Source organism: Morone saxatilis, unplaced genomic scaffold, assembly GCF_004916995.1.
Source record: "Morone saxatilis isolate NCDOM2014 unplaced genomic scaffold, NCSU_SB_2.0 Contig15, whole genome shotgun sequence".
Classification (NCBI taxonomy): domain Eukaryota; kingdom Metazoa; phylum Chordata; class Actinopteri; family Moronidae; genus Morone; species Morone saxatilis.
This window is the reverse complement of record NW_023339707.1, coordinates 20,414,786-20,429,435: the sequence shown is the minus strand read 5'-3', so window position 1 is coordinate 20,429,435 and position 14,650 is coordinate 20,414,786. Positions and strand designations below refer to the sequence as shown.

At 38.6% G+C, this 14,650-nt stretch overlaps 2 protein-coding genes across 2 annotated transcripts in view; one reads left to right on the top strand and one right to left on the bottom strand.

Moving 5' to 3' along the window:
- Positions 1-3,250: 3,250 nt before the first annotated feature.
- LOC118324834 (urotensin-2-like) lies at positions 3,251-4,465 on the top strand. Its single transcript, XM_035657310.1, has 4 exons — positions 3,251-3,359; positions 3,772-3,897; positions 4,209-4,252; positions 4,352-4,465. The coding sequence occupies exons 1-4, from the start codon at positions 3,251-3,253 to the stop codon at positions 4,463-4,465; spliced, it is 393 nt and encodes a 130-aa protein (XP_035513203.1).
- Positions 4,466-6,079: 1,614 nt separating this feature from the next.
- The window catches only part of camta1a (calmodulin binding transcription activator 1a), a 271,771-nt gene continuing 263,200 nt past the window's right edge, over positions 6,080-14,650 (bottom strand). Inside the window, exons 18-23 of the mRNA XM_035657274.1 lie at positions 14,267-14,338; positions 14,028-14,048; positions 13,689-13,888; positions 12,721-12,795; positions 12,311-12,341; positions 6,080-10,143 (exon numbers count right to left, since the gene is read on the bottom strand). Of these exons, the coding sequence (XP_035513167.1) occupies positions 10,111-10,143; positions 12,311-12,341; positions 12,721-12,795; positions 13,689-13,888; positions 14,028-14,048; positions 14,267-14,338 (432 nt within the window). The 3' untranslated portion in view covers positions 6,080-10,110. The remainder of the gene's footprint in view (positions 10,144-12,310; positions 12,342-12,720; positions 12,796-13,688; positions 13,889-14,027; positions 14,049-14,266; positions 14,339-14,650) is intronic.

Below are 14,650 nucleotides of genomic sequence, written 5' to 3'. Positions count from 1 at the left end.
TGTTCGGCAGCAGCGGGGGCGGTTAACAGGCTGCTGCCTTCACGTACTCCTCCAAGCTCAGAGTTGTCCGTGCCAACAATGTAGGCTAATCACGATGTCCGCCAATAAAGTGCCAATTTTAGTCGTACATATGGAGAGGTAAATACACCCACTGATGTTAGAATATATTAGAAAGCACAGTTTAGCGAGACCTGTGGACTAAAGCTGGCAATCAGGCTACAAAGATCAGACAACTCGGGTCAAAAGGGTTAGCAGCTAAGAGAGGGGCGAGGTAGTGTAATTTCACGACCACACAACAGTAGACTTTCACCTGCAGTTGGTGACACTTTTCCCACATAATATCACAACGGGCCTACGCACACACGGTCGTGCCTGCTCAGCGAGTGCCAATATTTCTAACAGTTTCTGAAGGCAGCACTCAACCAGTGGAATGTTCCAATCATTAAAGATTGTAGCCGAAATATCCAAAGTGGAAATGTTATAGTCTTCATTTTATTATTGAACCGTATTAATTCAATAAAGATGGGGGGAAATGGTGAAACAAACTACTGAGAAGAAAACTGCCTGGTTCTGCAAAGTGACCATTTTGGCAACTCTATAAGTTTTAAAGTAGAATCTGATTGACATTGACAGCATATAAAACATTTAACTTGGCTTCTGGTTCAAGAAAAAGTTGAACATGACTTGATTTGTGAAATTTAATCATTACAGTCATTACTGCATTCATCCAGTTTGCTACTGTGTAAATAAATAAATAAATAAAAGTCTAATTTCTACCAGATTTTCGATAATATGCTGCTTTAAAATGCGTCCTGTAAATGTCAGTGATGGTTAGAATTTATAGGATATTTTAGATTTTGAGGGCTACAGGTTGTGTGGCAAATTCATTTTGCACTTTGTCAATCTGAGATTATTTGAAGACTGTGGGAGAGAGGGAGAACTAAAGAAGAAGATTGTCTATGAAGATGTTTTTCCCCTCAGAGCCACACTGAAGACTTTGGAAACTAAGTGGTGTATTACACGGTTATCGTGGTTTTCTAGACATAATATTGCCCTCTGCTGGCTGTAGCCTACTTATGTCAGTCAACTATCCATGAGGTCAAATATTGTCAACAAGCAACAAAAACCTTCCAGGCAGTTGTGAAAGAAGTACTCAGATCTTTTGCCTAAATAAAAGTAGCAATTTATGCATTAAAATGTTTAAGTAAAATAACAAACATACTCATTATGCATACTTTAATGTTGCAGCTGGAGGTAATGTTATTTGGTTGCCTCCTGTCTTATCTCCTATCTTTTGTTGATTATGTTTGCATTATTTATTAGAATCTGAATCTGAAAGTTACTGAATACATGTAGTGGAGTAAACTGTCCAATATTTGCCTAAAGTAGCAGAAAATGGAAATACTTAAGTACAATACTTGAGTAAATGTACTTATACTTACATATATGAAACTGCACCATCTGGAGTGTCTATGGGGTTATTTCAGTGGTGAAGTAAATAAAAATGTCCTAAATAGAACCATCGTACTGTCTGCTATTACAAGACAAACGTACTTCACAACTGGTTCACAGCTGCTTATATTGAGATTTTCTTTTTCAGAAAAAACAAATGATACACTCACAGAATACATTGATGTGTTTTAAACCACCTGGCAGCTGAGATCTAATCAGGCCATGCACCACTCTGGTCAGAAACATGCAATTTCATTCATTTGTCACATTTTGCACTACATTTTCTACTTAAGTGTTCACATTCATACATACTTATTTCATATTTAACATTTTAAATGGACATTAGCAATGGTATTAATTTATTTATTACATCTGGTAAAGGATTCACATATCAGGGGTCCAAATACGTATTTTTTTTAGTTAACTTTAGCTTCAGAATTTTGCATATGGTAAATGGTTAAGATGTCGACAACCATCTCTCTATTCTGTAACACCATAATAATAATTTAAATTTATTTACTGTTAATGCCACTCTGCTCTGTTCACACTGATCCACATTATATCATATGAATCTCAAAAAAGTGCAGTATATGTCCATGTTTGTTACAAAACACCTGCGTCTTGAAGATATTCTGGATTCCTTATGAATTGCAAAGAGGGCCCCATATATAGCAGAATAAACCTCAAGTACAGGGGAGACAACATTTATTTTAGAGGAAGGAATAAGCTGGGATTGGCAGCGGGACCTTGACTAATACAGAATATAAATCTTAATAGCTTTTTATGATATACAGCAACACCTAATGGAGTGTCTGGCCTTCTGGTCATAAAATTAAATGTCACTGTCGCTTCATCGACCCTCATTATCATACAAGAGACTGAACATTGACGTCACACTTCTAATAAATATACAAATTACATACAGAGGTGCAAAATATGACTTTGTAAATAGCTGTCCCCACCTGCCTCCCAGTCTCCAAGCTGATCGGAAAGCTTCTCTGACTCTGTCCATCTACGCTGGACGAACTAATAAAGCTGAGCTTTATTGCATGACTAAGAATAAGTGAAAGCACAAATATAACATCTTACCAGAACAAGGCCCCTAAATAATGTGCATGAATCAGTCTGATTCAGTGACCCATGAAAATTCTCTGCCATCATAAATTTACTTAAAATGTCAAATGGCTTATAGACTAAAAGGCCTTGAACATTTTAGCCTTTCCACTGAAGCTCTGTGCAAGTAATTATGCAGTTTTATTAGTACTTCTCACTGCTTTGTATGCAGCTCCAATTTTGGAGTTTTTCTGTGGGCTCTGAGTCAAGAGGATTCAAATGGCCCAAGAGTTTAATGAACTGGTAGCATAAAAACAGTCATTTGGCTGCCCAGTGTGTCCACCTGCTCCCCTATGGGATGTTGTTGAGACTGACATCTGAAACACCTGCTTCGATCCCATTTACACAGTCAGTAAAACAGTCAATCAAGCTGAATAGCTGGTAAAACATGACTGTGCCCTTGAAGCATGGACCACGGCACTCGTCTTTTTATTGAGCCTATAATTCACCTGTGACTGCCTGTTGATTTATCACAGTTAGAAGGGATGGGACTGTGGATATTGCTGTTGTGGCCAGCAAAAGTGTGTGTGTGTGTGTGTGCTGTGTGGCATGCAGAAGGGGGGGCTAGGCTATAGCTGGAGGTATATAACCCAGTTGGGACCAACAGAGCATGTACAAGTCTTCTTTCCACCTGAGGAGCTCCTGTGTGAATCAGAGCCACTTCCAAGAACAGCATCCTTTAGTGATGAAGTGTAACCATCTCCTGTCGTGGGCCTTCCTGCTTGTGGCCTCTGGCCCTGCACTGCTGGCCCACCCCATCACAGAATCTGCTGAGATGCCCTATCCAGGACCTGGTGAGTGGAAAGTAATATCTTCATTATAGTTGTTAAATATATAATATTAAAATATTAAATAATAAATTCAGTACCTTGATTAGCATTTTACTCATAAAACTTAATTTGTGAAGATTAATGTCAGGCAAGGCCTTGAATTAATTGTCACAGTGTTGAACACTGATTGTTCTGCCAAAGTTCACACATCATGGACCATTAATGCAGCATTTCTCTGCTGCCAGAGAATATATTATTATATATTATATAATCGTATCAATTGCTTTAGAATACGTCATGACAAAAGTGTTTATAATTTAGAATAAACTACACAGATAATGCATATAAATATCATGCCTATAAAATGTACACTCTGTGAATCTATACCTTACAACTGTCTGTTTCCAACTCTGTGTGGTTGTTTGATTATTGTCAGTATCAGCGGAGGACCGAGGAGTTGGAGGTCTGGATGATCTGTCTCTCTCTGAGCAAACCTTCCCTCTTCAGGATGGTGCTGGTCTTAGATATTCCACTCTGATATCCGGGGAGATCAACAGAGATGGTAAGACACACATTGTGCTACAAATTTGAATTCATACAAATGGTTATAACAGTATAATCATAGTTTTCTATTGTTGGCTACCAACCTGCACCATTGCAGAAGCAGCCAGTTGGAGGTATTGATCAAGACCAGGTAGTTTGTAGTTGTTAAAACGAGGTGTGAGTGACACCCCTTCATTTTTACAGTTTACTTCTCTAACCGTTACTCTACCTCTGCTCAAAAGCCAGACATGCACAGAAACATGGCTAATGCAACAAGCTGACATGAGTTAATGAGTCAAATATCAAAATAACCACTTTATTTTCTCTCAGGTGTCAGAACAACAGGCCTGCTTCCTAGGGGCATGAAAAGAGAGGTGGGTTTTCTTCAAATGTTATCCATAAAACAGCAAAGAAAAGTAAGCTACATACTGTAAGTAAGAGGTTTAACACTGTTACTTTATCCTGTCTTCCAGGTCCTACTGGAGAAACAAAGTCTCCTTAATCCTTTCAGCCATGTGCTGGGCATCCGGAAGCAGTTCAGGAAGAGAGCAGGGAATTCTGAGTGTTTCTGGAAGTACTGTGTCTAAAACTGTCAACAGGCATTTATGTTACACACAAGAGACAGGGCTTGCACTAAAACAAAAATCCCTTTCTTGCACTCACGTAAGTCCATGCAGACAAAATAAGAAACATCATTAATGCATATACTGTATGTGCGCATATGCATGCTCAGGTGCATGTACTCACATACACACTCACATACATAAGTGCTGTCAGTATTTGTTCAGAAAAAGAACAATGCCATAGGTATGATTGAGATGTGTTGCTTGGGGACTTTAATATTACTTCTAAGATACTTTTCTGTTGTGTGAAACTATATTTATGAACACATATTTGTTAAAAGTCCTTGGTTGTCTGTATGACCAAATGTCTTTTAAATGTGAAAGTTAAAGGTTATATATGTTGAATAGAAATAAAAACTACATTACAAATACTGTCTCTGCTAAATGTCTCTTCTTGATAAAAATGTGTTGGTGAGAAACATTCTGGCAGCAGAAGAAACCACCATCCCTTCTTTAAAAGTAAAAGAAGAAACAAAAAGACGTAGCAAACTTTGTTCTCGAGTTTTCTTCATTTTTTCCTTTTTTTATTATTTTACAGCAGAAAGAATATAAAGCATTCAGAAAACATCTTCCATATTTTAAGGGCAATTCAAAACGTTTTGCATGGCTTCAGCAGCTGAAATCTCTTTTTTTTAACATATCCATCGAGTCAGTGACGCTTGTACATGCACAATTACAAAAATAAAACTTACAAACAAGAGAAGGGAAGAAAAAGGAGGAAAGCAAAACACATTAGGAGAACCAAGAGGAGATGAAACTTTTAAGGGTAGGGGTTGGGAGCGGAGAAAAATTGGGTCACATAACAGGGAAAGACAGAGAGAAAGACAGCTATAGAGGAGAGGAAAATAGATCTAACACTAGTTCACATGCAAAGTGTCGAGGACCCATAACTTTCTATCAAAGCAGGGCCTTTTTTTTTCTTCTCAGTTTGGAATTGATGAAAACGTGCAGTTCGGTAAAGGGTGCCATATAATTGCTGTCCATAAACTACTGAATGCTTGTCTTGCAATACTGGCATTTGCATAAGAGTAAGTCGACTACATGTGTCCAATCATTTTAAACTTCACTAGGGTCTATAGGTCTCCACAAAATAGTTCTTTATTGCTCTGTGTCCACAAGTGGAATATGTTGTAAAACTGTTTCTGTTCTGTTGTCCTGATGTGCCTACCTTTCTCCGGTTTGGGTGCTTGGGAAAAAGAAGAGGAGGAAAGGCAGATTCCCAGGTCAATTCACAGAACGTCTTGAAATTGATAATACTGTATACTAATGAAGAGTGCCTATTAGCTAACCTGTCACCCCATTCATAAATGGCAGTAAAAACAAGATTTGCAGGTGAACTTTCCATATAACTACACTCTTAATCTTAAACACCCTCTACACTTTGTCACTTAGATAAATTAAAGGCCTAAAGAACTGGCCAGAATTATACTATGATTTGACAGGCTTCTATGACAGAAAGTCAAATCATTTATCTTAATGCGCTATATATAACAGGACTTTATTCCAGGGCTCCACTGGTGTCTGTAATTTTCAACATTGCTGAGAGGAAATGGATTTTATTTCATATTCATTCATTTTAAAGACATCAGCGGTGAACCCGTCTGTCCCAGATTCTTTACCAGAAAGCACTGCTGAAAGGTTTCCCTACTTCAATTTCAGCTTCATCTGCTGTGAATCACATGTCCTGCTCTGTTTCCTCCTCCCCATTTTGGCACCCTGAGTAAAATACATAAGGGAGGTGAACCAGTCCCTCAGCCTGTAGAGCAATGCTGCCTTCACCGCTCAGTGTACAAATGAAACTGACACCTTGACATGTCTGCATGTGTGCTGTGCTGTGTCTTGTGCATGTGTTTGTGTGTACCGTGTGTCACTTAGTTAATACTTGCTATACATACTGTCACAATGGTCTCCAACCATGTCCATTTGTCCTATTTGAAGTTGGGAGCACACTGATCAAATCTAAATGAATTAAAAAACTAAAGAAAAGGTCTAAAAAGTTAGAGCTTGGTCTAAAAAAACAATCTTGTCGTCATGCTTTGCCATGATAGCGTCAGTAGCTACTGAGCATTGATCATTGGCTCATTTGTAGGTTTTTCGTCTGCCCTCCGGTCACATGCCCTCTGTCTTTCTGAGTTCTGTGACACGTCAAACCAACGTTCATCGTTTTACAGAACAGCAAGTCTTTTAACAAGTCTATCTGACTACCGATTCTAGGAAAATAAGCATGCTTTAGGTGCAGTTCTGTCACCCAGTTAACTATTTTACCCATGCAAGCATAATAAATCCTTCTCCTTTTTGCCACGACATTGCATTGGCTATGCATTCTAACCACAGACTAGAGGATGAATGCAAGGCAACAAACCCCAGTAGTGGCATTTCTAAATGTGATTTTAACAAGCTGTCCCCATAGAAAAAAGAAAACAAGGCAGAAAATTAAAAAATATAGCTTAGCATGTTGACAAGCTGGAGTGCTGTAATGATAGTGGTGTGAACAGGGAATATTATATTGTGGCTTTGGTGAGTGTAAGGTGACGGTGATCATGTGTGTTCATGTAAAGGATACAGCACTGTTTGTGGGTGACCATGTTGTCTCACACTGTTTTTAAACCTCAGGTACATTGTATGCATTTTGACACTGGATTTGTGTGATCAGGATATGAATAGGCACTTTCTACATAAACACTCGGGAAATAAAGTTTACATATCAGGCGTGTGGAAAACAACAAAACAACCAGTCAGTCAAGGAAATAAATCTGAGAAATACCTATTTAGCCTAATAACCATTTGACAAACATGACAACACTTCAATAAACAAAACTCAAGTTTTTCAGTGGCACTTGGCTGAATAATCAAATGTCATTACTTGGATACAGAATACATTTTCTGGTAGGAATATATTATAGGAACTAGGCAGCAACCAACAGGCACCTCTAAACCAGCAGCTTATGTGTATTCTCTCTCAGACAAATTGTTCCTACAGCCCAATCAAATCTGCTATATATATATATTATCCAATGTACAAGACACATCTCATGCCTCATAATTATAAATGGCACCAGTGCACTGTTTTACACATTATTTACTACAGTCATTTTGGCTCATTGACCCTCCCAGTGACAACTTTTAGTGTTGTCCCTCTGTGTAGAATCATTTTTAGCACCTTTGACAGTTGGAACTGTTCATTTTGCAAATGTTTTCAGCTGCTTGATAAAATAATCCAGTCATGTACGGTATGCTACACATGTTTTTCAACTAGACATCCTGGAATACAAGGTCTATTTAGACTCTGGCAGCCTTGATCAAGGGTTTTTTATGGTTTATGTATTGAAACCAATTGTATTAGGAAAATCCTGTCACCAGTTTACAAAAGTGATCAGCCAAGAATTGATAAATCATTGCTTGCTGCAACATACTGCACATTTACAGTAAGAGGTGAATTCAATCTTTGGATCGCTTTTCGGGGACACCATGGGCAAGGCTGCCAATCTTTAAGATCAGACAGGATACCTCTGTAACATCTCACATTTGCAATGACAACAAAAATGAAAACTCAAACTGTATTTAGTGATGGTCAAATGCTTCAGTTATCTGTGGAAATGGTGGAGACATGAGAGACTTAAATGCTTTCTGCTTAAATATGACTCCCCCTGCAAACTGTGTACCTTACTGTTGTAGTGATCCTCGGTCAGTTGTGATCTTATGGTCTTCAGTGCTTGTGTGTATATTTCACTGTATGATTATCTGTTCTGCAAAAATTAACTTAATTCTCTTCTTAAGCTATAGCATTCACATACCTTGGCACCATTGGCAAAAAATTCTTGGTAGCCCAAAACAAACAAATAAAACAAAAAAGTAAACATAACCATACTTGTTTTAAGATAATTTTGCAGACTTCTCCTAACTCTAAATACAGTATTTTTTTTTTTACTTTTTTATATTGCAATTGTATCATGCTTTAGCAAAATGTTCTTCTCAAGAACAATCAAAATAAAATAAAATACTCTAATAGTGAAATAGTTTTAATTTTACAGAGCATAGCCACTACTGCTTTTGTTGTTTTTTTCCCTTTTGACTCTGTTCATACTTTTCATGCACATAGCTCATTTTTATCCCAGGTATTTACACTATTTACAAACAATACAACCATACTTCTTCGGCATTCAAACAAAACTATACAAATATTCTGTTTTTGTCTCGTACCTGTTTTTGACCCATTTTTAATGAATAAAATAATATATTTCTAAAATACAATCCCCTTTGGGTAAATGTTTTTTCCTACGTACTTTCAGCCTTCTTTATATACAGAAATCGCTCAATTGTCAAAAATATGGATTTGTCAAACCCCTATTTTGGGACAAGCTTAGGGACCCCTCAAAGAATCTCTAAGACGTCAAGGCAATGTATGTGATCTTCCCCTCAAAAGCCTTCACAGGCTCTGAAGTTCATTTAAAAAGAACAGTAATAACCTGCATGACCATAACCATTACAACACAAAATAGGCAAGTTCTTTTCTCTTGTTAGGTTTCAGAGGAGCAATCAACTGAACAAAGCAAAATTAAACAAAATAAAAAGAAACCGGACAATACAGGGATAGCTTCATTACCGAGATGGTCAAACTTATGGGGGAGAAGATGGAAACAAAAAGAAAATCAGAGGATAGGCTGAAAGACTAGACCATAAGCACACAAGCAAAGACTTTTCTTGCCAAGATGTCATGCATTTTTTCTTGGTAGGATTCAACAACATAGAGTCTGAAGATACAGATCACCAATACATTGGACATGATGGAACAAATACATTGGACAGTATGGAACAAATTCAAGTAATAAAGTGACAATATATACGATAAAGCATAGGTTTTTTTTAAGAAATGGCAAAACAAATATTTTATCCTCCATTTGCTTCTGCATGGTTAAACCCCTGACTACATTCATTTGTAGCTCCACCCATGTGGGCAGACTGGTGGGGTAGAGCACAGTGGGACAGGAGGAATTGTTGAGCTAAATTGAATATTATATCATCTACAGCAGTGGATAGAAGTGGGCATGTGGGTTACCAATATGTTTGGTAAAAAAGGAAAATCCGTCTTCAAATGAAGTGATTGGTCACTTAAAAAATTATGAAATACAATTAGAGCCCAGAGTGTTTCTGCATGGTCTCCCTATCCTCTGAGATCTTCTGCAGCAGCCTTAGTTTACGTCTCTTCAGGTCCTCACAGGTGACAGACCTCCTCAGACATGTGTTCGCTTCCTTCACCGTCCAAAACCTCTTCATATCCAAAAAAGACAAAACAATCCATGAAAAAGTGCAAAAAATGCCATGAAGCAAATGTTCTGCACCCCCCACCCCGACCCTTTTAGTTTATAATCCCGTAGAAGTTGCCACTCTCTGACCAAAATCAAGTCAGTGGAAAGAATAGATATGTGAAAAAATGCTGTTGTACATGTAATAGTAGTTGAATCAGTAACACCGCAGTAGTAGTAATAATTGCAGTGCTTGCATTGATGTTTTTTTCCATTTCTCTTGTAAAATGTCTCGGGTACAAACAAAAAAGAAAGGAAGAGTCAGGAGAGTGATGTCACATCGCGAGGGGGCTCTTCTGAGGGGTCTCATGTTCCCTGGCCCTTTTCAATTCTTTCACCCTGAAACACAGAGAGAGACAGGTGTCCATGAATACTACACCCATGACTTGAGTTTCTTGTAGCAAGCTTATCAAGTAAAACACAGGCCTAACAGTATCACACTGTTCAGCCAGAACTATCAGAACAATATCAAGTCAGCCCAGATCATCAGGAAGTACGGCTGGTCTGTGAAAGAAAATGTTGGTCAGGGTTGAATTGAATTTGCACTTTGGAATGAACAAAAGTGGGTACTTATATAGCACAATTACAGAATCATTACCATATTAATCTATTACATTTGTGATAAAATGCACTTTTGCGACAAAATAAATACAATAAATCTTGCCATGAAATACATTTCATTTTGAAGAGTTCCAAAACAATATGGTAATGATATTATAATTATTTAAATCACAATCATCCTAACTTGATTACTAATGAATTACTTATTTCAAAGTGACATTTTTCACCCTGAAACACTTTTTACTCAAAATGCAGCATGTGACACTTCACGGCACTTCACGGCATGACATGACTACTTCTCCTTTGATTATTAGAAATAATAACGCAGAACTGTCCTTCTACATTTTAAAACCTATTTATTCGGTAATGAAAAGCATGAATCATTGCACTAAATGTTTATAGTCAAAGTAGCTGACACTTCCACATACAAAAGACTGAAAGAACTAAGAAATATTTTCACACAGACTGGTCAAGGCTGAGAAGAAATTTCGCAATTTTGAATCATTTCATATCTTCATAAATTATTGTCTGGCAGCTCACAAAAGCATACCACCAGAAGCTGGTGCTGGTTCATAGAAAAGACATGTGTCTCAAGTGTATGAGCAAAAAGCGGTCAGTCTGCCGAGTACACAGCACTCTTAACCCTAAAAATTGATTTTAATACATCAACCACCATCACATAATGGATTTAGCCTCACATTTTTAGCAACATTTATGTATTGAAGAGAGGGAGACTTTGTAGATCTAGTGTGTACACACATACCATCTGTGTGTGTGTGTGTGTGTGTGTGTGTGTGCTGCATCCTCTCATGCTGAGCTAGAGTACTCCCTGGAGGTATGAATCCATTAAAGCTCTGTGTTTTAGTCCCATTGGGTGGAGGAACCTATTGTTTATTTTTTCGCTGTGACCTACATGCTATCACAGCTTCCTAACCTATATCGCAGTATAGCAGACACGCCTGCCATAAGAGCTGGTTACATCAACAGTCTCACCTGCTCTAAAAGCATGATACCCTATTTTAGGACAGTATACAGCAGATATGGACAAGAGTAAAAACACGTAACATGAATGTTGCCAGCAAGGGGATTAAAAAATTGTGACAATAATTAATGCTCAAACCTATGCTATAATATTATTAGTTTTTTTTCCATTCATTTGCATCTTTTTCTACTATATTTCTTGATTTATTTGTTTTGTTTTGATGAACCAGCGGACACAGTACATTCAACAGTTTGACACAGTTTTAGTAAATAAAAATAAGAGGGGTTAAGTCCCCCTCTCAGTCTGTCGAGTGGCTAGAAACAGGACACACAGCCAGTCAGACAGACAACTACTTGAGAAACAGCAGGCCCATAGCATGCCTAATAGTAGAAGAGCAAGACCCATAGTTGTCACCACTTGACATGCAGCATAATAAAACATGATAGAAAAAAGCTTCCCGTTTTTCTCAAACTGGCTATCTGCATAACCACACAAAACTGAAATAAAAAACAAACAAACAAAACAATCATAAACAGAAAGTAATTTCCAAGGAGAGAAAGACAGAGATAAAGAGAGTCAGAGAAGTGCCTGTTAAGTGTTGCAGTGATAGTGTCATTCATAAGCATTTTGTTAGTTTGAGATAGGTTCTGCTCTAAATCTGAGCTTCTCAGTCCACCTGTGGCTCCAGTCGGCAGCCTTCATGCAAGCAGGCATCAAGCAACAGTGATGGAGAAGGAGGTAGGGTGGGTGGAGGGGTGGGAGAGAAAGAGCAAAAGAGAAAATGAGAGTGAGGGAAGGAGGGAGAGAATGCGAAGGCCGAGACCTCAGGAGGAGATAATTGTATTATTAAAGATCAAGAGTGAGAGACAGAGAGGGAGATAAGAGGGAGGAAGAGGCATACAGAATAAATAGAGAGAGAGAAAAAGAGAGAGGCACGAACTGAGTTGCTGAGGCTGCACTCACCCGCTTGAACAGTCTATGGTCCATCAAGGGGCTTGGCATAAACAGCAAAACAATACCAGACAGCTATTAGCACACAGTAGGCACTGTGAAGGAGGGGGCGAGGACAAGTGGGGGCCAAATACAGTGAGGGGGGAGGGGTGAAGCTTAGGTGTTGGAGACATTAACCACCCAATTTGTCCAACCAAAATAAATCAAACACATAACACTGAATAAAAAGAATAGTTGAGAGATGGACAAGATTATGAAATTAGTGATAGTTTCTACTGTGTCTTACTGATTAGCTCAATGGGATGCAGTTATTTAGACCATGAACCAACCCTTCAGTAAATCTGAATGTGAAGTTTTATGAATTGTTTTTGTGTGTATAAATGAGTATGTTAGTATGTGTGTGAGTCGGTGTTGGGGTCTACCTGTGGCGGCAGCGACGTAGGAACCTCATGATCTTCCTGGCAGCCTGATCCTGCCTCTTTGTGAGCAGACTACCTCTATAAAACACCCGAAAGAGAAACAGTGTATCATTGTTTGTAGTGGCAACAGATGAAAATGTCTGTAAATATGAATGTAAGTCAACTTCTATCAATGAAAATGTGAAGGGTTCTATTTCCTGCTTACCACACTACTCTCAGTTATCTATATTCCTCACTTTCCTACAGTCCTGCAAAAACCAAATCTGCATTTTGAGGTGGGTCCTGTCTTACATTGTATCCTTTTTGTTCATAAAAATATCATTTAAATATTAACTCGTTTTGTTATGCCTTGACTATTTACTTTCCAACTGGCTTCTCTTTGCTAGTAGTTTGTCATCCTTACATAGCTCCTATAATCATTATATATGTGTATATCTGGGAAAATATTTTTGCCATATTTTAAAACATTTGCGACTTAAATGTACATTGCATACATACGCATATATGTGAGACATACGTGGACATATACACTATATGTGGCTTACATATATGGTCATACATCAGATTTATGTATGAATTAGCCCTGTTTAATTACGGCGCGGCACTACTCCCACTGTCATGGAGGCTGTCTTGGCCAACCTCAGACACTTGACTGAAGTGGAGGGTTGTCAGCTGATTATGCTCACCTTGCCTCTTGGACTACATAAACTGTCCCAAGTGCTTTTTCCTGCCTCTCTCTTTGAACGGCTGACATCCACCCTGCATCACTTTCATTTGGTTTGCACCTTCAACACAGCCAAAGCATGCACTACTTTCATTTCTGATCTACACGCTGCATTGTTAATTTGACTTTACTTTCATTTGAATCAGTTACGCTTGTTTGAAGTATAACCTTTTACTTAGATTCCCTTCTTTTCACATTCATTGACTCAGTCTGTGACAGTATATTACAGTAGTGTCTGAGTGTCTACCTCAGTTTGTGCTGCACCAGGGCAGCAGCAGCCCCGCGGTGTTGGGGCTTCAGCCTGCCAAACTCCTTGTAGCTGCGGTAGTATTGCTGAATGAGCACGGCAGCCCTCCTGCTCTGCTGGAACTTCTTCTGTTCGTGGTAGCTGCGGAATTTACTCTGGATAAGGATGGCGGCCTGCGTCATCTTCTTATAAAGTGCATACTGACAACAAAAAAAGAAAAGAACAAAACATTTCACACTTTACTGTCTGTGAATACTGCAATAGGGTTCAGGCTGTAAAAGAAGAACACAACCTAAAGTTTGGCAATGAATTTAGCAGCTGGTAGTGAAAAACATTTACCTTCAAGGCTATCCATGTTAGCTTGCAAACAGAAAAAGGAAAGGATTGTGAATGATGCACTAACATACTCTAATTTTCTCTAAAACTCATTTGAGTTTAAAAAATGTATTTAGATAGTTAACTCATGTAGATATCTGCCCCCTAACATACTATGATATACATTAATTATATTGTAACATGTAAACAAAAGCACTTATTTGACCACATCAGGGACATTTCAATGGTTTGTTGGAGCCTACCTGTTTGTATTTCTTGTAACAACGTTGAATAACAGCAGCAGCTACTTCCTGTTGCTCTCTGAGCGGCCGCCCCTGTTGGAGAGTAGAGTGGGATAGGTCAGAGGTCACAGTAGAACCTGCATTTTGCCACAAAGGATAATTGTGGCTCTCTCAAGTCCCCCTGAGGTCTTCTGGTGGCCGGCATATGAAAGCCACAATGGCACGAGTCCACCCCAGGTGAACTGGCCCCCCATGTGAGCAGGGGAGGAGAAGGAGGTGAACTGTTGAGCGACAGAGAACCGAAGGTCCACCTCAGTATCAGCTGGTAGACAGGCATAACAGATGACTGTAAACAACAGCGAACAGTTTGTCATATGAAAACTCATTAAAAGTAGCTGGGGGGGG

Coding starts and splice junctions, on each gene's coding strand:
- LOC118324834 (XM_035657310.1), top strand. CDS start 3,251: ATGAAGTGTAACCATCTCCTGTCGTGGGCCTTCCTGCTTGTGGCCTCT. Junction 3,898..4,208: donor CGGGGAGATCAACAGAGATG/GTAAGACACACA, acceptor ATTTTCTCTCAG/GTGTCAGAACAACAGGCCTG. Junction 4,253..4,351: donor CTAGGGGCATGAAAAGAGAG/GTGGGTTTTCTT, acceptor CCTGTCTTCCAG/GTCCTACTGGAGAAACAAAG.